General features: G+C 39.8%; 1 protein-coding gene across 1 annotated transcript in view; it reads right to left on the bottom strand.

Moving 5' to 3' along the window:
- WDR43 (WD repeat domain 43) overlaps positions 1-24,395 on the bottom strand; it is a 45,194-nt gene that overhangs the window by 15,860 nt on the left and 4,939 nt on the right. The window contains exons 2-10 of the mRNA XM_007470873.1: positions 21,906-22,043; positions 17,650-17,771; positions 11,137-11,257; positions 10,234-10,373; positions 6,071-6,173; positions 5,487-5,551; positions 3,401-3,572; positions 1,785-1,871; positions 480-611 (exon numbers count right to left, since the gene is read on the bottom strand). Coding sequence (XP_007470935.1) covers positions 480-611; positions 1,785-1,871; positions 3,401-3,572; positions 5,487-5,551; positions 6,071-6,173; positions 10,234-10,373; positions 11,137-11,257; positions 17,650-17,771; positions 21,906-22,043 — 1,080 coding nt within the window. The remainder of the gene's footprint in view (positions 1-479; positions 612-1,784; positions 1,872-3,400; positions 3,573-5,486; positions 5,552-6,070; positions 6,174-10,233; positions 10,374-11,136; positions 11,258-17,649; positions 17,772-21,905; positions 22,044-24,395) is intronic.

Here is a 24,395-nt window from a genome sequence, read left to right as displayed (position 1 = left end):
TTTCTCTAATGATAAAACAGTTAAAATTCTAGATTATTTAGACAAGAGTGACAAGTGAATGGAAGACAAAAAAGAGGATTTTTCACAGACAAGTACAGTAATCACAAGAGGGTTTTAAGAGTTGAGAAAAAATGAAATTTCTAAGCACTTTAAGAGGTTATAATGACGATCACTTTTAAAGACTAACTAGTATTAAACCAGCCAGGAATGCTCAGACAGCCAAGAGACAAGGCATCATTGGAACTCAGCAACATGCGAAACACAATGAAAATCATCACAGCAAGTCCTGGCTTAATCTACAATTACCTTATCCAGCTAACAATGAACAAATGGCCAGAAGAGCACCCTCTTTAGTTAGTAAGAGTTTTGTCCTCTCCATTTTCTGAAGTTTCAACTTTGGCTCCATCCAATATAATTCTTAGAATCTCCCAAGTAATCTTAAATTTCAAATTCAAAAATGGTCAGAATGAGTGTATTACCTCCTTTTCCCCTAATTTCCTCTTGCTCTCTATTTCCTCAGTCTGTGGAGGAGCAGGCTTGATAGCTGCATGATGACCAGGTATCCCAGGCACCAGAACTTTTGCTTCAGAATTCATCACTGGTGTTCTCACCTGTTAAACAGGAATAGTAGGGGTGTGACAAAGGAAACTGTCTTTACTCCTTGCAAGATTTATCCCCAATGAGAAAACTAACAGCTTTTAAAAGGTTTTCCTACTGAAAAACTTAATGTAACTAACTCAATAGGATATGAATTAAAGATATATTCTAATTGAATACTGACATTTAAGTATAATCTGAACATTCATTGTTTTAAAGCCTGCAACATGTAAGAGTAAGAATGAAGAAAAACAAAATCTACAGATCACACAATGACACACTGACTTAAAAATTCAGGGGACAGGGGCTCGATCCCTGGTCCGGGAAGATCCCACATGCTGCAGAGAAACTAAGCCCATGTGCCACAACTACTGAAGCCCGTGCTCCGCAACAAGGGAAGCCACCGCAATGAGAAGCCCGCGCACCACAACGAAGAAAGAGTAGCCCCCGCTCGACGCAACTAGAGAACGCCCACGCGCAGCAACGAAAACCCAAAGCAACCAAAAATAAATAAATAAATAAATAATTTTTAAAAAAACGTTAAAGAGTGAAGCTGTACATTTTATGACTACCTCCGATAATTGATCTTTGCCAGAAATGCTCAGACAGCCAAGAGAAAGGTGTCATCTCTGAAACTCAGCCAGAAGCGAAACCATATGAATGTCATCATAGCATGTCTTGGCTTTCCTTTTTTTCATTAGACTGCCAAATACATGATGTCTCCATGTAGATGCCACATTATATTCAAAATAAAGCATGACAATAATGTTCTTATATCTGGTATTTAATTCCAGCCCCATCATGGATTTAGGTTTTATTCCACCCTGAAATACAGCATTCCTCTCAACAAAGTTTTGCCCCTTTAAGTATATAAATTGATGAAATAATTTGATAAATTTGATATTGGTATTTACTCAGTGATCCTGCACTGGGGGTGGGGTAGAGGAGGAAGAATTAAATAAATCCAAGGTCTTCAACTTCTAGTCACCTATTCACTTATTCGTTCAACAAATCAAGAGCACAGAAATGTAAAAAGTTTTACAGTCTTAATATCTAAAACCTAATCTCACAAAATTTGTTAAGACAAGATCATAAAGAGGATATTAAGAGTTTAAACACAGTATTACATAACAATTCAATTCACTCAAATATCTTTTTTCTTAACTTCTAATATGAAATGCACTCACCTTTGTTATAGCCGTTTCTACTTTTGGGGCCCAGCAGATTGAAATATCTCTTACTAAACACATATGAGGTTCTTTGGAATTTAAAGCCTGGGAACAGAATTTTAAAGAGGGAAAGGGGGGAAGGTAAAAAAAAAAGTGTCAAACAAAGTAATTGGGAGTAAGAATAAAGTGAAAAAGAAATGCATTTTTGTAAAAATACAAAAAAGTATAGAAGGCTTCCACAGAAAACTCCTGGTCACTCAGACTGATCACCATTCAGATTGATGCCATATGAGAATGGGTAAACTCTGAAGATACCTGGCATAACGTTTACTTTCTTCAGTTATGTACTGCTCAAATCTTTCACATACGCAGTTTTAAAAGACTGACATTTAAAACGTAACAGATTTTAAAGAAAACATTATTAGCTCAACACCTTATAATGTATCCTAAAAAAGACTGATCCTACCCTAAATTTCCTACTGCTATCCTCCACAAGCTAGTCAAAGACAAGCAATGCTCATTAATAAAATGCTCTAAGGTGAATCTCTATGTCCTGATATGGTATTAAACAGGAGGGGAAGTGAGATGCAGCAAAGTACATATGTACCTATAAGGCTTTAAAGTTATAGGTAATTCTCTATACCCACCTAATCAATATCTGGAAAGACACAAAGCACACAGGAAACAGGCTGCATGTGGAGAGTGAGGTTATGGGATCCACGTATGGTAAGGAGACGTATGTTTACAGTTTAACACTTCTCTCCCTTTTCTGTCACACCGTAACCATGTACTACATTTTTTTAAAGTAAGAAGTATTTTTAAATAGACTCAACAAGAGATTGCTTAAGCAAGAGATATTCCTCTCATAGTCTCTCACCTATTGGACATGTTCATAGTAACTCACCAAAAGTCTCCAAAGAAACTTGTAATCAAAAAACCTAAACCACTGCCCCATCCATTACATTTCCACTTAGAATATTCAATGTGTGCTATTACTACGGGATCTCTTATTAAGATTTATCTTTTGGGTAACTGGACAAACTTCACCCATACCTGTGGCTAATGAGCACTTGAAACGTGGCTAGTCCAAACTGAGATGGGCTTGTAAGTGAAAAATATACACCAGATTTTAAAGACATAATACCAAATAAAGGAAGAAGGGGGGTAGAATATCTCAAATAATGTTTTATACTAAACATTAAAACAATATTTTGGATATACTGGGTTAAGTAAAATTACATAGTTGACCCTTGAACGATGCAGAGGTTAGGGGCGCCGAGCCTCTGTGCAGTCAAAAATCCACTTATAACTTGTTCATAGTTATAACGTAGCCACAGTTCCGCATCTGTGGATTCAACAACCTTGGATGGTGAAGTACTGTAGTATTTACTATTGGAAGAAATCCACGCATAAGTGGGCCCACACAGTTCAAACCTGTGTTGTTCAAGGACCAACTATATACAGTTCTCTCAAGTTAAAATAAACCATCCACTGAAAAGCCCTTCAGTTAAGGGGAAACATATGACACCTTCTTAAGTATTCCAATAAGCAGACCAATATATCATTTTAAAATCATTCTCTTCCACAGACATGTTGATGTTGCACTGCTTTACTCCAGAGGAGCAGCTACGTACCACTCGCTCAATGGTGGGCTGAAACCAATTGCCATATACAAGCAACAATGACATTTTGTCGGAGCAAAAACCAGCTGCTAGAATAGGGACGGGTTTTGGTGTTGATTTCTTGCCTTTCCCAGGCGTTGCTATCTGAATTGTGCAGTTTGAAGTCAAAGGCTTTTTGCAGTATCTGGGAATGGAAAAAAATGAGATTAGAAAATGTGAAATAGCATCTCACACTAATTCTTTGAAGTTGGTGTCATGAAATGTGACCCTCCCCTGGCCTCCACATCATCAAGAGTGACCAGTGTCCCAGAGCACTAGTGTTCCTGTCAAGACTTCATCTATCCCCACCCTGCCAACATTCAAGACCTCACCACCAAAGCCTGCCTTGAGGCACACCGGCTCTTCTACCCCACTCTGTCAACCCTTACAAAAGGCCCCAAGCTCCCAAGTGCTCTCTCACCACCCTGAGCTTCAGCCCCCAAATGGCTCTGTTCTTGCCTTACTCTAATCAGCCCCGTCTCTAATTGCTTCCAACCCCTGAATCCTCACCATGACCTCTGCGTCACAGTTCCAGGAGCAAAATGATCAGCAAAATATAAACAAAATTAGACCCTCAACTTCTTCTCTAAGAGCTCTCCTCACCTTGCTTTTGCCTCGGCAGCCTCCCCACACCCTTAGTGCCAAGACCCTTGGCAATGATTCAAGTACGCTTCTTGTTCTTCACTAACACTTCAAGACAAGTAGTCTCTCCCTCCACCACCTCTAAAGCCTTTGAAATTGCCGTCACCAGCTACCAGCTACATTCCCCTCCTGCTGTCATCCAATGGCCTCTGGGTCACTCGGCATTTCTTAAAGATGTGAGTGGCTGTCACTCTGTCCAACAATTCCGCTGAGGAATCCCTTTCTTAGTGATTTCCATATACAGCATGCAGTCTGACGATCCTTCTGACACCCTGCCTTCTCAGTTCCTAAAGCCTTCTACCTCCAGCAACCTTGTCCTTCCCTGTACCTTAGCCACACGCTCCTCACACCACAGACACCTTATCACCACTAAGTACACACCCTCCAGAATCCCAACTGTAAGCACCCCACTATCTTTCCAACTCACTCTTCCTAGTTTCCCAACTCCACAACCATCTCTATCCAGGATTTTTGGCCTCTGCTTTGGCCTTTACCCTTCTGTGGTGTATTCTCTTCATGTCAGATAGAACGACTTAAAATTTAATGTCTTAAAACTGAGGTCAAACCCCATCAATCCTCAGTTTAAAATCCTTCAACAGCTTACTACTGCCCAAAGAGAAATGCCCGAGCCCTTACCATGGCCCACCACTTCTGGGCCCTCAACTGTACGTTCCATGCATACATAGGACTATATAAATAAAGGCCTCAAGTGCTACACATCAAAATGTTAAGTTACCTCTAGGGAGTGGAACTCAATGGAGGGAGACTTGAGTTTAATCAATTGTCTATGCATCCCGAATGTTTTAAAGTAAGTGTATATTACTTTCATAATCCCTATACTAGAACTGTAAAAGGAAGGGTACCAACTGACAATAAAAAGTTGAAACCATTTTAAAGTTTAACATAATTCTGCACATGACTGAGTCTCAGACCATGTTTATAGCACATGCCAAGAGTTGGCAAACTTTTCTATAAAGGGCCAGATAGTAAATATTTTTGTTTGGGGGGCGGGGTGGGGCACATATGGTCTCTACTGGATGTGGCCTGCAGGCCATAATTTACTGACCCCTGGTCTATGACTACTACTCATCATATCAGCAACTCCCCTCTGTCCAACAAAACACAAGCATTCACTGATCCACAAATGTGTGACAAATGTATGACACTATCAAAGTTAGAAATTAAGGCTTCACCAAAGTTCACAAGCAAAGCTTTCCTACTGAACCAATTTCTTTTAAAATAAAACTTGAGTTCTCACTGGGAATGTATGTAGTCATACGAACAAAGAATTAAGAAGGCTTTCAGAACAATCTAAATGAAAAGTAACATAAAGCAAAGAATATTGAGGTGGGAGTATAAATAAGTAGCAAGTCAGGGAAGGAAAATAAATTTCTGACTTGAGAAACTTCTTACTTACCCATTTAATATGTGTTCAAAAAGATGAACTTGACCATCTCTGCAAACAACAGCTAACTTGACAGGCTAAAAGAAAAATGTAACATTAATAGGTAATATACTTCGGTCTACTCTAATAATTACTTATGAAAATCCAACTACCCTCTCCACCCTTCAAATAACAAGAGATAAATCAAAACAGTAGGGAGGTTCAACTCTTGAATTTAAAAATAATCACTGCCACCAAAATACCAATTCAAGTAGCTGTTGTCAAGCCTATAAATAAAAGTTTAGGCTAAGAAGACAACACAGTCCATGAGAACACAGCATGGAAGTTAGAGGAGCTAAGTCAACAACCAAGCGCACTGGCTGACAACAGGGAACTAACCGGCAGGCCCACATGTCAGGATTACTGAAAACGCCACTGAGCCCTGTCCTCTCCCCTTCATGAGCACTCAATACAGAATCCAATGATTACTTCAAATAGTCTAAGATTTTTATTTTGTTCTCTCTCTTTCCTGAATCATCAAATCATCAAAACCCTGATTTTAAAAAATAGTATTTGTGAAGTCCAAAAACAAATTCTCAAAGAAACAAGCCACTTACCTCTTCTTTATTTTCTGACAAGGTCAAGTTAATATAGACAGGCTCGTCTGTAACTGTAAAAGACATCACTGCATTCTTCTCTTTGTTTTCTGACCGGACCTGCCTAGATAACAAAACCGATGATTAGATAATAAGACTTTAAAAAAAAAAAAAAAAGGCAAACACCTAAAGGGAGTTACAGCAATCAGCTCCCAACAGCATTTTCATCTTTTGAAAGCTAAATAAGGTAATTAAAGATCAAAATAAGGGAAGCATTTGTGTCACTACCATGTGACATGGTTATATGGGAAAAGAGAAAGCATTAATGCATTTGTGGCAGATTTAAACAATGAGCAACGTTCTTTCCATTAACCTATTTGTCTGTCTTGATGGCAGTGCCAACTGTCTTGATCACTGCAGCTTTGCAAGTTTTGAAGTGAGTTTTCCAACTTCTTTTTCAAAGTCATTTTGGCTATTCTATGTGCTTTGCATTTCGACTTGAATTTTAAAATCAGATTGCTGGGATTTTCACTGGATTCACATTGAATCTATAGGTTAATTTGAGGAGAATTATCACAGCAATACTGAGAAAACAGTCCAGAAATAGATAAATAGATAGATAGATAAATGATCCTCACTATTGGTTGATTCTTTGAGAATCTGCCTACTTGCTAAAATTTATTTGTAGATCCCGAAATCACTATTTGTGGTGATTTCATGGTCTTTAACAGGTATACACAGAGCAGTGAAGCATATGAGCAGCCCAATGCTCATGAGGTTTAACAAGGCTATGCTCTGCCTTTTCACTTCAGCTTTCATACTAAGTATTCTTTTTATAGCCTATTTAGTGCCACACTTTTTGCTTTTATGCTTTTGGTTGGTGATTTCACTATTTAAAATGGCCCCCAAGTATAATGCTGAAGTGCGGTCTAGTGTCCCTCAGAGTAAAAAGGCTGTGATATGCTTATGGAGAAAATGTTTAAGTTCGATAAACTCTGTTCTGACATAAGTTAATCAGCTGTGTGTGTGTGTGTGTGTGTGTGTGTGTGTGTGTGTGTGTATGTATATAAATAAACTAAGGTATCTTTAAACAGAAATACACATAAAACAAGGTTATGTATTAATTAGATGACAAAAATGTTGTAACCAGAGGCTTGCAGAAACCAAGCCCTGGTGTTTCCCCAAGGAGTAAGAGTTCAGTATCGCTGAATCAGTGCTCCTGAGGACTTCATACAACATGACTACTGCAAATAGCAGGCAATTGACTCAATGTGTATATATGCAGCACCAATTCACTTGAGATAGTACTGGGAGTACTGGGACCACTGGATATCCAAAAAACAAAAAAACAAAAACAAACCCATGAACCCCAATCCGTTCCTTGAACCATATACACAAATTAACTCAAAACAGATCACAGAACCAAATAAACACAAGACCTAAAACTAAAAAACTTCCAGGAGAACACTTTTGTGACCTTGGGTTAAACGAAGGCTTCAAAACATGATCTGTACTTCATCAAAATTAAAAACTGCTTCGTTTCAAAAAAAACACAAGCCACAGTCTAGGAGAAAATATTTGTAAAGCATATACCTAATAATTGATTTATATTCAGAATATACACAGAACTCTCAAAACTCAGTGAGAATACAAACAACCCAGCAGAAAATAGGCCAAAATATTTGAACACACACTTTGTCAAGGAACATATCCAGATAGTAAATAAGTACTTAAAAGATTCTCAACATCAATAGTAATTAGGAAAATGCAACTTAAAACCACCCTGAGATACCACTACACACTTATCAGAATGGCTGAAATTAAATGACCATAAAGTGTTGGTGAAGGTGAAGAAATTAGCACTCTTATGCACAGCTGGTGGGAATGTAAAATGGTACAACCACTCTGGAAAAAATTTGGCAGTTTTTAAAAAAGTTAAATATACACCTATCGTAAGATGCAGCCATTATACTCCTAGGTAGTTACCCAAGAGAAATGAACCATATGTCTGTAAAAAGACTTGTACACAAGTGTCCTTAACAACTTTATCTGTAATATCCCAAACATGTCAACAAGCCTGTAGACTGAGGTGGGGAGGGGGATTACAAAGGGATACGAGGAAACTCTTGGGAGCAATGCAGGTGGCCACTGTCTTGATTGTGGTAATAATCTCACATTTGTATACATATGTAAAAACTTAATTATGCTTTTGCTTTAAGTACATACAATTTATTATGTCAATTATACCTCAGTGAAGCTGTTTAAAAAATCTGGGCACAAATTTTAAAAATTAAAGACTGAGTAACAGAGTAACAGGCTTGACTTACAAACGTGATTCAAGATCAGTTTCTTTTTATTAACTAGTGAGACTTTATACATTTACCAGTAAACAGTCTTTCAGTATTTTTGTGTCTAGAAGAAAATTAAGAGTTGACTTGATAAATTCTAAATATTTTATGCATAATAACTTCTTAGTAAAACAAGATTCACTCTAAAATGAAGTCACTCATACTTAAAAATCACTGCTCAAAATCACTGCTATCACACAACTATACAGCAGAAGCTGCTATTGTAGCCCATCAATAGGAGATGGTACTTCCTCCTTCCAGTAATATGAAAGGGTTTTTCGTTTTTTGGTTTTTTTTTTATTTTAATCTTCATTCAGTGGCAAGAAGCCTTCAAATGTTATCTTCTTTCAGAAATGTGTCTTTCAAAGGTAATTAAGAGGGAACCCTCGGCTTGCTCTACCTAACAAAACATAAAGTTTTCATGAATGGCCTTTGGGGACAGCCTTTCAATATGCAGTTTTAATCTGTTTGTTTTTTATGGTTTACTCCTCTGTTACTAGGAAGCCCCAGGTATACACAAACTATCTTCAGGATCTTAAGACAGCAGAAATCAACTTTTCTGCTATACAAAAAATTTTGGAGCTGGAGACCCCTAGTCTCAGGAGCCAAAGAGGTGAGGCATTAAAGACTGAAGCACCTCAGTAATGTCAGGAGATTGGGGTGGCCAATTTTAACTATTTTGGCATTACTAATTTCTTATGTTAGGGATAAACCCTCTAGAACCAAAATAAGATATTCCAATAGGCGCTCCTCAAAAATGAAACACAGGACAGAAAACCAACACAATTTGATTTTAAGAGGCAAAATTAGGAACTAAGTTGACGGTCTGGAGGTGAACAGAGGTCCACCTCCAGACTGACATGAACCCTTCCCCACACTACTACTTTAAGAAATACATATTTGATGAGTATCATTTCTGAGTATTATTTGGTATAAATTTACAGTAACTTTATATGGTCGAGCATATGCTCAACTAACTGATCACAGGATAAGAAACTACTTCTATTTTTTAAATCTCTATGTATTCTGTCCATGAACATCAGGTAAAAGAAAAAAAGTTAATTTCACCATTAGATGATGTTATAAAATCCAAGAAATTTCTTATTATTTCTTAAATTTAAAAACATTTTGATGGCTCTTCAATACCAAATTGATTTTTACTTTCAAAAGTAGCTTCAGGGCTTCCCTGGTGGCGCAGTGGTTGAGAGTCCGCCTGCCGATGCAGGGGACCCGGGTTCATGCCCCAGTCCGGGAAGATCCCACATGCCGTGGAGTGGCTGGGCCCGTGAGTCATGGCCGCTGAGACTGCGTGTCCGGAGCCTGTGCTCCGTGGCGGGAGAGACCACAACAGTGAGAGGCCCACGTACCGCAGGAAAAAAAAAAAAAAAAGTAGCTTCAAAGGGAATTAGTGACAGCAACCACTGCAAGGAAAGGCTACTGGGAATTCTCAGACACAACCAAGGAATTTAATGTCCTCAGTAAACCATCAAATAGGCATTACTGCACTAACCCATAGTCATCTCATTCAACAAAATCAGAGATTTTCCTAAAAAAATTTTTTAAAAAGGTTTTTAAATTGCCCAGTCACAAAAATATTCAGCCCACTCTATCTCTAAACAAACATGGAGGAAGTTCTATTATGTAATGCTCTTAAATTTTTCTCATAAAGATCTGATTTTTAGGCAGGCTCAATTCCTCATTACAAGTCAATATAAAATAAATCTAACATTAAATACAATAAAGCAAATCTCATATTCATCATTTACATTAACCATATAAGCTATGACCGATTCTTTCAAGGCAATGTTACCTCCAAAAATCCAAAAGACTACATACCAGACATTAAGTAACCGGTCATGTACTGCTCCAGATAAGAAATAAAGACCTGTAATTCCATCAAAGGGTTGGCTCTCATTAGGAGGTCTGAGAGTAGTGAACATAAGTGATGAAACCGGCGTTGCATGTCCCGTGAAGTGCTGGAGAAAGTTAAATCTCATTTAGGAGAGGGTGTAAAGCAGTAACAAAAATTAAGAGTTCATATGTATCATAAACAATATACATGATACACATCTGAAATCAGAGCTCCAGACTACTAAGGTTATTTGTGCTATATTCCTCTCACTTTAAAAAACTCCATCCAAAAAAATCGGAACATTAAAGCCATCCCTTCCAACTCCCATGAGCCTACCCCACAATCTCTACTTCTTCCATATTTGTGTTAAAGATTCGCTTCATTCTATTTTAAAAGGGGTGCCTGGGTGCTCAGACACAGCCAAGGAATTGCAGGTCTTCATGTTACTCTCAGTGAGTCGAAACCACAATTTTGAGGCATCATCACAGCACCAAAAGTTCAGTAACCCCTGAGCACACTCAAAATGTAATTCTAAATCTCCACAGCTAAATACAGTAATACACCAAATGCTGGATGCAAGTTAGAAATAAAAAATTACTATCATTATTATATAATTATATTATTATTGAAAAGAGTAAGATACTTAATTCAAATTCCACTCATTTCATTTTCCATTTACATTCATTCTTCCAATGCATGCAAAAAGGACATGTCTCATCTATTTAACAGATTTGGAGGACTACTTTTGTCTATTAATTGTACTATTTCATGTGCTTAAAAATAACACATCTGTATTCTTAAAACAATATTCTTTGGCTCAGACTTCTGCCTTTCTCCATACTTACTCTAGACAACTGTTATGCTTACAACTAATTTGATTCACTCACTCTGTAGACTTCTTTGGTCTCCAAAACCCATAGTTTGATTGTTCGACCAGCTGAAAGCAACATCTTTCCATCTGGGCTGATACACAGGGAACTGACGCTGCTATTATCACCTTTCCATTTGCTGTATTGTGAAGAGAAATAAAAACATCTCAATGAATGGGGAGGAAACTTTACTCAAAGCAAAAAGAAAACAAAAGGCAAACTAGGCATTAAAAATACCACTCAAGGGGCTTCCCTGGTGGCGCAGTGGTTAAGAATCCGCGTGCCAATTAGGGGGACATAGGTTCGAGCCCTGGTCCAGGAAGATCCCACATGCCATGGGGCAACTAAGCCCATGCGCCACAACTACTGAAGCCCACGCGCCTAAAGCCCATGCTCCGCAACAAGAGAAGCCACCACAATGAGCAGCCCGTGCACCACAACAAAGAGTAGCCCCAGCTTTCCGCAACTAGAGAGAGAAAAAAAAATACCACTCAAGGTTCTATGCCAAACTGCATTCCCTAAAATCTTTACTCAGGTAACCAACCTTGGACATATCACCAAGGTAATGCCTCCCCAATAGGACAGAGAATCTTAAGAGGTACCAGGAAACGGGTTAATAAGAGTTATAAGAATGTAAAATGGGTAGCTGTGTCTCCTGTGATCCATGGTGATCCTGTTAATGCCCAGGAAACTACCATGCTGGCTAGACCTCTACAAACCCATCCTATCCCCTCCATAGTTCCTGCATTCTCTGGAAGGTTGAGAACTTAATTTACTTAGTAACACAAATGATCTCTCAACCTACAGTACAAAAGATTATTTCTACCCCATATCCACAAATATATACCCCTAGCTGATAAAATAAAATAAATTAGGTATAATGATCCCTTTCTAATACTACAAATATGATTAACAGCAAGAGTCTTTGTAGACGGTTGCATACGTTAATGCTATTTATAAGCAACAAGGAGCCTGGCTTGAATATTCACTTATAAAATCAAGAAGTAACAGTAGTACGGCTTCCCTGGTGGCACAGTGGTTAAGAATCCTCCTACCAATGCAGGGGACACGGGTTCAAGCCCTGCTCCAGGAAGATCCCACATGGCATGCAGCAACTAAGCCTGTGCACCACAATTACTGAGACTGCGCTCTAGAGCCTGTGAGCCACAACTACTGAAGCCCATGTACCTAGAGCCCATGCTACACAACGAGAAGCCGCCATAGTGAGAAGCCACGCACCGCAACGAAGACTAGCCCCTGCTCACTGCAACTAGAGAAAGCCCATGTGCAGCAACAAAGAACCAGTGCAGCCAAAAATAAATTAATTTAAAAACAAAAAACAAAAAACAGAAGTAACAGGAGCAATTTTCTTACGAAAAAAGGTTAGTTCCACTGCCAGTCATATTGGAATATGTCAAATTACTCATTTGGAAAAACAAAATTAGATTCCTGTCTTATATTACATACACACTAAACAATAAATTTAACCAAAACTAACTGATTAAAAGTAAGTATTAAAGGGCTTCCCTGGTGGCACAGTGGTTGAGAGTCTGCCTGCCAATGCAGGGGACACGGGTTCGTGCCCCGGTCCGGGAAGATCCCACATGCCGCAGAGCGGCTGGGCCCGTGAGCCATGGCCGCCGAGCCTGCGTGTCCGGAGCCTGTGCTCCGCAACGGGAGAGGCCACAACAGTGAGAGGCCCACGTACCACACACACACAAAAAAAAGTATTAAAAAAATACTGGGGCTTCCCTGGTGGCGCAGTGGTTGAGAGCCCGCCTACCAATGCAGGGGACACAGGTTCATGCCACAGTCCAGGAGGATCCCACATGCTGCGGAGCGACTAGGCCAGTGAGCCATGGCTGCTAGGCCTGCGCGTCCGGAGCCTGTGCTCCACAATGGGAGAGGCCACAACAGTGAGAGGCCCACGTACGGTTAAAAAAAAAAACAAAAAAACAAAAAAAACTTATGAGAACGTTTTTATAATCATGGGGTTAGGAAAAGTCTTCCAAAGCAATTACAAACAAAGAATCACAAAGGAAAAAAATAATCAAGTTTAATTAAATAAAACTCTGTACTACAAAATAAGTCATAAAATTAAAAGCAAAAGGCTAGGAGAAAAAAATCAAAAATATACCGGGGAAGAGTAAGTGTGGAGGCGGAGTCAAGATGGCGGTGTGGGAAGACATGGAGTTAGCTTCTCCCCACAGCTGGGGCGCCTAATGGCCGCTGGTGGGGGACTCTTGACACCCAAGAAGAAGGGAGGAACCCCAAGGTGAACAGGTAGGACGCAGTGGGGGAGAAGTGGAGGCCAGACAGGATCGGCAACCCTGAGGCCAGGGGATCAATAGGCAGGCGGGACAGACTCTCGGGGAAGAGCCAGAGAGAAGCGGAGGGTGATCGCCTGGCCCACTCGGGCAGAGGAGTCTGCTGAGCTTCCAGGCTGGTACCCCCACCTCCAAAGCCCCCTCTAGGTCTCCTGGGTCCTTGGGGGCATAGGAAAGAGGCTGAGGGGAGAACAGGAGACGCAGGCGCGAGGGGCCTTCCCAGACTGGAAGAGCAAGAGAGGAGAGGAGGGCGTGTGTCCTGCCCACTGAGCCCAGGAGGCCTGCTGGGCTCCCAGAAGACGTCCCCTGCCCTCTGAGACCAAGCCCCAACCCCCATAGCCCCCAGGGCCTTTTCCAGCCCTGTGGGACCTGAGCATTGGCCCCGCCCAGCACCCAAACCCTGCCCTTGCTTAGGCCCCACACTCTACAGTCAAGGCCTTCCCCCAACCCCTTTCTTTTTCCCTCCTCCTTTTTACTACTGTGGTATTGATGTCCCTTCCGGTTTTTGATTCATCTTTTATATTCTTTCTAACATAACTGTTAGTTTCCTAGTCTAATTTTAGTTTTTACTTTGTTATTGTTCCCTTTTTTTCTTTTTCTCGCCCCAGGCGGCTTGCAGAATCTTGGTTCACGAGCCTGGGGTCAGGCCGAAGCTCCTGCAGTGGGAGCTCCGAGTCTTATCCACTGGACTAACAGAGAACCTGAGACCCCAGGGAATATTCATTGGAGTAAAGTCTCACAGAGGTCCTCATCTCAGCACCAAGACCCAGCTCTACCCGATAGCCTACAAACCCCAGAGTTGGAAACCTCAGGCCAAACAACCAGTAAGACAGGAACACAATCCCGCTCATTAAAAAAAAAAAAAAAATGTCACAGATGAAGGAGCAAGTAAAAACCTACAAGACCAAATAAATGAAGAGGAAATAAGCAATCTACTAAAAAAGCATTCAGAGTAATGATAGTAAAGATGACCTTGAATCTCAGAAATAGAATGGAGGCACAGATTGAGAAAATGCAAGAAATGTTTATAACAAAGATCTAGAAAACTAAAAAACAAACAGAGATGAACAACATAATAGCTGAAATGAAAAATACACTAGAAAGAATCAATAACAGAATAACTGAGGCAGAAGAACGAATAAGTGAGCTGGAAGACAAAATGGCAGAAATAACTGTTGAGGAGCAGAATAAAGAAAAGAGAATGAAAGAACTGAAGGCAATTTCAGAGACCTCTGGGACAACACTAAATGTACCAACATTCGAATTATAGGAGTCCCACAAGAAGAAGAGAAAAAGAAAGGGTCAGAAATTATTTGAAGAGATTATAGTGGAAAACTTCCCTAGCATGGGAAAGGAAATAGTCACCCAAGTCCAGGAAGCATAGGGAGTCCCATACAGGATAAACCCTAGGAAAAACACACCAAGACACATAGTAATCAAACTAACAAAAATTAAATTCAAAGAAAAAATATTAAAAACACTAAGGGAAAAACAAAAAATAACATACAAAGGAATCCCCATAAGGTTATCAGCTGATTTTTCAGTGGAAATGCTGCAGGCCACAAGGGAGTGGCAGGATATACTTAAAGTGATGAAAGAGAAAATCCTACAGCTAAGATTACTCTACTCAGCAAGGATCTCATTCAGATTCGATGGAGAAGTCAAGAGCTTTTCAGACAAGCAAAAGGTAAAAGAATTCAGCACCACCAAAGCAGCTTTATAACAAATGCTAAAGAAACTTCTCTAAGCGGGAAACACAGGAGAAGACCCACAAAAACAAACCCAAAACAATTAAGAAAATGGTAATAGGAACATGCATATCAATAGTAACCTTGAATGTAAATGGATTAAATGCCCCAACCAAAAGACACAGACTGGTTGACTGGATACAAAACAAGACCCATATATATGCTGTCTACAAGAGACCCACTTCAGACCTAGGCACACATACAGACTGAAAGTGAAAGGATGGAAAAAGATACTCCATGCAAATGGAAATCAAAAGAAAGCTGGAGTAGCAATACTCATATCAGATAAAATAGACTCTAAAATAAAGACTGTTAAAAAGATAAGAAGGGACACTACATAATGATCAAAGGATCAATCCAAGAAGAAGATATAACAATTATAAATGTTTATGCACCCAACATATAGGAGCACCTCAATATATAAGGCAAATGCTAACAACCATGAAAGGAGAAACTGACAGTAATAAATAACAGGAGGGGACTTTAACACTCCACTTACACCAATGGACAGATCATCCAAACAGAAAATACATAAGGAAACACATGCTTTAAATGACACAATAAACCAGATAGATCTAATTGATATTTATAGAACATTCCACCCAAAAGTGGCAGAATACACTTTCTTCTCATGTGCACATGGAACATTCTCCAGGATAGATCACATCTTGGGTCACAAATCAAGCCTCAGAAAATTTAAGAAAATTGAAATCGTATACAGTATCTTTTCTGACCACAATGCTATGAGACTGGAAATCAATTACAGTAAAATAACTAAAAAACACAAATACATGGAGGCTAAACAGTGCACTACTAAATAACCAAGAGATCACTGAAGAAATCAAAGATATAAAAAAAAAAAGGAAACAGGGCTTCCCTGGTGGCGCAGTGGTTGAGAGTCCGCCTGCCAATGCAGGGGACATGGGTTCGTGCCCCGGTCCGGGAAGATCCCACATGCCGCGGAGCGGCTCGGCCCGTGAGCCATGGCCACTGAGCCTGCACGTCCGGAGCCTGTGCTCCGCAATGGGAGAGGCCAAGGCAGTTAGAGGCCCACGTACCGCAAAAAAAAAAAAAGTACAGCTGCATGCGCCTCACCCCTGACCTAGTGGATCAGAATCTCCACAGGCTTCTCTTTACAACTATGAGTAGGGAAACTACCACCGCAGGTAAATGGAATGCACTTACTGAACCTCTAGGCAAATGATTATTCTCTGCACCTCCAGCCTCAAACCCTCCTTAAAATTCTAAGCCTCTATCACCACCCCTTCTGCTGGGTCTTGCCTTTCATGTGTTATTTCAAATTCAGTGTGCTTAAAAACTCTAAAACCACTTCCCTCTTCTGAGTTTCTATTAACTGCACCACTAGACACCTAGCAAGTTCAGAAAGCTGAAAACTTAGTTACATTTTATTTAACTCCTTTCTTCACTCAATAGCACCCCCTCCCCCAATCCTACCCAAGATTCTTCTTGGTTGGTACCTTTTCCATTCTTTCTTCCCACTCTTACCATCCTACACTCGGACTATTACAACTACCAGCCGGGATCTAGCTTCTCTGCCTGTGCACTAGCTCCTTCCCAAATATTTTACACAGTGCTAGCAAATTTTCTTCCTAGAGCATTATTTTGGTTACTCTGTTCCCAAGACACTGACCTTCAGTGTCTCATGCTTACCAAACAGAATCTAAAGCTCCACAAAAGAAGTTTGACTACAGTAGAAAAACACTGTGCCAGAATTCAAGACAGCAAGATTAGAACTCCCCTGCCACTTATTAGCTGTAAGACCATGGGCATCATTATCCTCCTTAGGGTCCTCATCCACGTAAGTTCAACCACATTCAACTGTCCACATTCATTGAGCATCTGCTATGCAGTCAATCACAGGATTAGGTGCTTGAACTAGAAGAGCTGTCTGAGATTTTTATCTATGACACTTAAGGCCAGACTCTCTTATAAGCTACTTTGGCTCATATCCTCCACTAACCATTATTCCCTAATATGGGCCTCCTCTAAATTCCTCTACTGGGTTCCAAGTAAACCTTTAACTTCCCTTTCTCCTAGCCTTTGTTCCTGCTACAACCCCACCCTCAAAAGGATCCTCCCACCCTCTTCTTTCCAAATCTTACCTCTCCTAGAAGACCCAGTTGAAAACCCTTCTCTTCCACCAGGCCTTCCCAACACTATCCTAATCATTTGACCAGTAATTACTTGCTACCTTATAGCATCTCTTGTGCAGTATTTTACTCTTGTACCATTATTTAACTTTTGTGTTAAAATCTTCCATGTCCAATTTGATTAAATGTTCCTTGAGAACAGTCTGTAACCTTACTAGTGTCTACATTCCCCACTGTGTCCAATATCAAACTTTACTTACATCAAGAATATAGTCTTGATTTGTCAAACTCTAATGCATTCCTAAACAGTAACCAAGTTACCCCAGAACCATCAATGTTACTCACCACTTTACTTTGCACATCTGTGTGTTCCATTCCACAATATGTTTATCATCTGAACAACTATACAAACAGCCATTGTCTTGATGCCACTGTATGCAATTGACTTTGTTGTCATGTCCACCACTCTGCAGATTTTAAAAAAAATTAAAAGAAAAAAAATAAAGCTCATCTGATACGACAATATGCACCCTAGAATCATTACTAAACACGTAACTAAAATGTTAGGCCTTAACCTAACTAAAAAAGCCTACCCATTAACCTAACTAAAATGCATCTATCCATTTCCAATATCAAAAATGAGATAAACCTTCTAAAACTTCATCAAATGTTAACTTTCCCTTCTCCTCTGCTGGAAAAACATACTTCTACATCATAAGTCAAAGGACACTAGTCCTGGGCTTCCCTGGTGGCGCAGTGGTTGAGAGTCTGCCTGCGATGCAGGGGACGCGGGTTCGTGCCCCGGTCCGGGCGGGAAGATCCCATACACTGTGGAGCGGCTGGGCCTGTGAGCCGTGGCCACTGAGCCTGCGCTCCGCAACGGGAGAGGCCACAACAGTAAGAGGCCCACGTATCACAAAAAAAAAAAAAAGAAAAAGACACTAGTCCTAAATGCCACCTGCTTTTGACAGAATGCCAGTACTAAGAATGATAAAATGCTTCATGTACAGTGGCAAAAAGTATGGGACACTTGAGTGAACTAACAAAGTCAAATCTTAAAGGGTTTAAAATCATGTCTAGTTAAAACTATCCTTGAAAATCCCTTTATACCAAAACTATCTCTCAACTTTAAAAATCAATGTTCCTTCAGGGAAACACTAAATGTTTCCTTGTGTTGCAGCTCATACCATATGAAACTTTAAACATACTCAGCACAGCAAGATGCTTGCTCACTCAGAGGTGCACAGGAATGGAGACATCAACTAGGAAAGAGCAAATTCAAGTCTCCCGTCTCACACACATTCCAGGACAAGCTCATTCAGCAGAATTAAGATGCTAAATCACCTACACTGTGAGCAATACTGTTTTCATTCTTTCCATCTGAATTCACATTAAATATACATATAATGAGTCACCACTGTGTACATGTCTAAGCATAAAAGTTAAAAGTCAAAATCACTACTTCCATCATACAGATTGTTCCCATCTCAAAAGAAAAATATTTTTTAAAAATAAATTTATTTATTTTTTGGCTGTGTTGGGTCTTTGCTGCTGTGTGCGGGCTTTCTCTAGTTGTGGTGAGCAGGGTCTACTCTCCGTTGCGGCGCACGGGCTTCTCATTGCAGCAGCTTCTCTTGTGGAGCATGGGATCTAGGAGCATAGGCTTTCAGTAGTTGTGGTGCACGGCTCAGTAGTTGTGGCTCGCAGGCTCTAGAACACAGGTTCCGTAGCTTAGCTGTTCCGTGGCAAGTGGGATCTTCCCGGACTAGCACTCGAACCCGTGTCCCCTGCATTGGCAGGCGGATTCTTAACCACTGCGCCACCAGGGAAATCCAAAAGAAAAATATTTTTAAATGCTAAGTTCAGTTACTTCCCTTCCTTCCTATCAGCTATCTACTCAAAGAACTAAGTCCTACAATATAGCCACATACACAAAGAACTGAACAAAGGATATGAACAGATAAATTCCATAGAAAGAATTCAGTAAGAAAATTTCTAATAGTAATTCAAGACATACAAAGCAAAACAAAGTAACATTTTTAGTCTGTTCATCTACCAATTTGTTTAGCATTATAATATCCACCCTGGTAAGATTACAGGGCACTATCATACGTTGCTAGGGGCTAGCGTACCTTTTTGGAAAGCAATCTAGCAAGTGTCCACTCATTCATTACTCACTCATCCAACAAACATTTACTCAATACCAATGACATGCCAGGCACTACACTAGGCACTTTCAACATATAATTATGTCTAAATCTCAAAGTCATGCAACATAGGTTATATAATACTGAAGAGATGAGAAGTTATATTACTTATCCTTGATCATATAACTAGCAAGATTCAACCTCAGGATAGACTAGTTCCAAAGCCTGGGCCCTTTCTACCTCACCACGTCACCCCAACACTCCTTACCCTGACCCTCTTGGTTCCTTTCTAATAAACTCATTCCCTGTTAAAGATTTATAGATAATCCTGGGAGGTATCAAATTGATCTAAAAAGGAGTTCTAGGCTCCATCAGCATCATGTCTGCAGCCACAGAAACTGAGTAAAGCAGCTATCACAGTGCACCAGATACTAGGTACCTACTGACCACAGAAAACTGACCAAATCAAAGGATGGGACCCAAACTATAGTGGGGTAAAAGCCCACGAGGACCACACTCAACTTGGAGGAAGGAGGAATAAAGGGAGATTTCCTTTACATATACCTCTGAATGCTTTAAATTTTTTCAGTTGTATATTATTTTTATAATCTTTAATATAAAAACAAGTAATATATTTTTATTTTTATTTTTTAAATAAATTTATTTATTTATTTTTGGCTGCGTTAGGTCTTCATTGCTGCGCACGGGCTTTCTCTAGTTCCAGTGAGTGGGGGCTACTCTTCGTTGCCATGCGCGGGCTTCTCTTGCGATGGTTTCTCTTGTTGCAGAGCATGGGCTCTAGGCACGTGGGCTTCAGTAGTTGTGGCATGCGGGCTCCAGAGGGCAGGCTCAGTAGTTGTGGTGCACAGGCCTAGTTGCTCCGCGGCATGTGGGATCTTCCCGGGCCAGGGCTTGAAGCCGGGTCCCCTGCATTGGCAGGCGGATTCTTAACCACTGCACCACCAGGTAAGTCCCAACAAGTGATATATTTTTAAATGCAGATATAAAATCAAATAAAAATTTTCACCTATCAAATTAGCTGGGGTTTTTTTTGTTAGCCTTACTGCTGTTTTAAAGGAATAATCAACGATGGCAAAAACACTACTGAAATACACGTACCGTCCTTCCACTGCGGATACAAGTACAAATTAGAAAAGCGTTCAGAAAATTGTTATACTATGTATAAAAAAGCTTAACACTCACACCTTTGACTCATTAATTACAGGTTAGTAATTCTGGGAACCCGTGTAAGAAGAAAAGTGTTTTATAACAAAAAAATTGGAAACTACCTAAATGGTCAGTAACAGTTAAACCACCAATGGACTACCCCATTTACAGGATTTTATGCAGTCACTGAAAATGTTTATAACTAGTTCTTGACAAATATGAAAATTACTCATATTGTAATTTAATGGAAAATATCAGAATACAAAATAAACAGACAGAACCCAACTGTATTTTTTAAACATATGCATAAAGCAAAGAAATATGCAATCAAAAGAGGTTCTCTCGGTGATAAACTTAGGTATAATTGTTTTCCCTTTTCAACTTCAGGTAGTTCCAAATTGTCTATGGATAGATGTTACTTAAAAGAGAAAACATTCTTTTATTCATATATACAGAAAGCATTCCTATATACAGACAGGAGTTAAGTGAACACCAAAAACATACTGTAGTAGACACTGTCTGAAATACATTATGTCAGTTAAGTTACTGTCTTGCAGCACCAAGCCCTCACTTCTCTGCTCTGGACGCTGGGGCTGGGACTCTGCAAACCCCATTTCTGCTTTGCCAGCTGGATCGTTAGTAGGCTCCCCCAATAAGGGTGCAGGAGGGAGACAAGGCTGGAGGAGGAACAATGGAGGTGTTCCTTCCTGTCTCCCAGTTTGCATCACCCCAACATTTCTTCACCCCAACAGGGGCAATCCTTTTGGCAGCAGCTGAACCCAATATGCAGTTTTTTCAACACCTGGAGAACCAGAGATACCAGCAGTCAGCTAAAACCCCCTGCTCCAAGGTCTGGACCTTAAGTCTATAGGGCCACTCTCCCTCAAGAGACATCAGCACAGAGAGCAATACCTGCTTCTCAAAGGTCTGAGTTTCAGCAATAATTCCACCACCTCCCTCATTCCCTAGCCCTGGAGGTGGTGCGCTCCTTCTGCAGCTGCTGTCTGTGATACTCAGAATTCTTTCTACCCTTTCTTATTTTAAGCCTAGTCAATAGTTCTTCACACTCTTCATATCCTGACCTATAATAATGACTAAGTTACCTATCACAGCTTCAACAAATATTACTGTTCAAAATTTTAAATATGGAAAGGGCAGAAAAATGCCCCCATACTGCAGATCCTATAGCATATCCTGAGCTGCTTTGTTTTTAATAAGTCTCTAATAATCAGTTTCCTGTCATCGCTCTTTTATATAAAATACACACACATACACACACATACTTACTATCAATTTACTGTGTAATTCTCCTTTTACTGTACTGTATAATAAAATACTACCAACTGCTGTACCAAGAGCCAACAAATCAACCTGGTTACTCGTCCCTATAGCTTCTGATTTCCTTTTTTTCCTCTGTGGACCTTCCTGGAAAAAAAAGAAAAAACAATTTTTTACTTTATTATTTCAAACACTGAAACATCATTAATGCATAAATGCAAATGCCCACTAGCCCACAAATGAATGTGACTGCTTCTAAGAAATTTTTTTTAAGTGGAGATGTGATTTGCTCTCAGATGATTTCTTTCTCACTACTTAGAAAATAGTTACTCAAATGGAAAGAACTCATAATACTCTGTCCCCATTTCCTACCTCTCTGAAAGGAAGGCAAATAGGATAACTGAGTATGCTCTTGGTAGTATTCTACTCTTAACACGTCCAAACAGCCTCAATGCTGCTTCCACTTCTCGGAAACCAACCATTCCCAACAGGTCCAAGTGAAGCCTCTACTCCGAAGCAAAGAGATTACAGATCCATACACAAGCAGCCAATGCTTTCCCCCTCCCCCCTCCCCCCAAATCTTTCCTTGCATTCTGGCTTCATTTTCAGGAAAAGGGACTCAAATGTTTTTATATTTATAAACATATAATTACCTCACTTAAGAGTCAAAAAATGGTTGTAACTCGTACAGCAGTGCAAAGCACACACTAGAGAAGTTGCTCCAGTGACTCTTTAAGGGTCAGTATGAAAGTTCCATGTTGTCTTCGCGATTCTAATGACTTAAGAGGCACAAGTTTCAATCTAGTGTCAAACAGCCCAAGACTTCTTTGATTTAATTCAAAAAATGAAACGAACAGCTCCTGTCTATCCATCAGAAAGACAACCAATTGATCACAACTTTAGAGTACTACTTTAGAGTTTATAATGCTGAATAATAATTTATAGTTTTGAAACTTTTCTTCCATATGTTTATAATTTTTTAAAATTAAAGCTTGCTAGCCTATGCTTTAGCATAAAGAAGTTCTGAGAAATCCGTTCTTTTACTGTAAAAGAGACCAATATTACAGAAAAGAGAACATTTTCTCCATAGTGGAAGATCTTTGCTCCACAGCACAAAAAAGCAGCCCAGGATACATAAAATCTGCCCAACCCAGAAAACCACTAATGAAAACTACGATGTTACCAGTGCATTAAAAAAATCAAGGAGCAGATTTATAAGGCATTTTCCATTTTTTTCCTCTTAGTTATCCTCTAGAGATGTTACATTTGAAGAATTTGATTCATTGGACACTCTAAGTCAACAAAAAGTTAAAAGATTTAACAAAAAATAAGATAACTTTAAATACAGAAAAAATAATGAACATTTTGCAAGTCCTGAGAAGTGTATCTACATTAATAAACTCAAAAGAGAAGTCACAGTTAATAGCCAAAGTATAAAAACGTCTGATGGTCCCCTCAGTAACATTCTTAGTCAGGAAATGTCCTAGGCCCCACCTTCAGTTACATGAATTTCTAAAGCCACCTCTGAATGATTCCAGAGGGCAAACGTGGTTTCTGCATAAGGTTATGGACACAAACACCTATTTCAGGCAAGGACAATAGAGGAAATTATCCCAACCTACTACTACCTCATCAGAAAACTCACCTCTGAAAGATTCTAGAAAGTATTTCTTCTATTCTTGGTTTTTCCCAAATCAAATTAAAATTATCTACAATGAGGTTTCTAACGTATGAAACATAGGCTGGTCCAAATATGTATATGTTTTTCTGCAGATGTGAATTTGCATTAAAAAGCACAAAGAAATTTTAGAAATTAAACGTTAACATATTCAAAGCCCTGATTTCCCTATCAGCAAAATCTCTATTTTTAGGAGAAGCAAGCAGAGGCTAGGAGTATCACAGAATCTATGCCCAATTTTGAGGATCACTGGTCTAAATCTAAATAATAATCCAATTAATTAACCTCAAAGAACTAATGACTCATGTATGTTTTCTCCGAGTTGGATGATCTTTTTAAAAATAACTTCCCAGTCAGCAGGATGTGCATGTCCAAAAAAGTAAGACATCAACCAGATAAGAAGTTTATATAACCAATGTGCATTTTAGTGAAATCTAATATTTTAACTATTACCCCACTACTAAGTATTTCTGAAACCAAGAGTTTAGTGGTACTGATGATTATAGATTATGACAGACTTTTGTTGGCATTTTCTATCAGAACCTGTTATTTCTGTGATCAAAAATTTCGATGACTCCCCAGAGAAGAGTAAATCAAAAAAACTGTTTGGTAGGGCTTCCCTGGTGGTGCAGTGGTTGAGACAGAGTCTGCCTGCCGATGCAGGGGACGCGGGTTCGGCCTCGGTCCGGAAAGATCCCACATGCCGCGGAGCGGCTGGGCCTGTGAGCCATGGCCGCTGAGCCTGCGTGTCCGGAGCCTGTGCTCCGCCACAGGAGAGGCCACAGCAGTGGGAGGCCCGCGTACCACAAAAAAAATAAAAT

Source organism: Lipotes vexillifer, unplaced genomic scaffold (genome assembly GCF_000442215.2).
Source record: "Lipotes vexillifer unplaced genomic scaffold, Lipotes_vexillifer_v1.1 scaffold717, whole genome shotgun sequence".
Classification (NCBI taxonomy): Eukaryota; Metazoa; Chordata; class Mammalia; order Artiodactyla; family Lipotidae; genus Lipotes; species Lipotes vexillifer.
The sequence above is the reverse complement of the archived record's forward strand: the minus strand, read 5'-3'. Positions and strand labels throughout refer to the sequence as shown.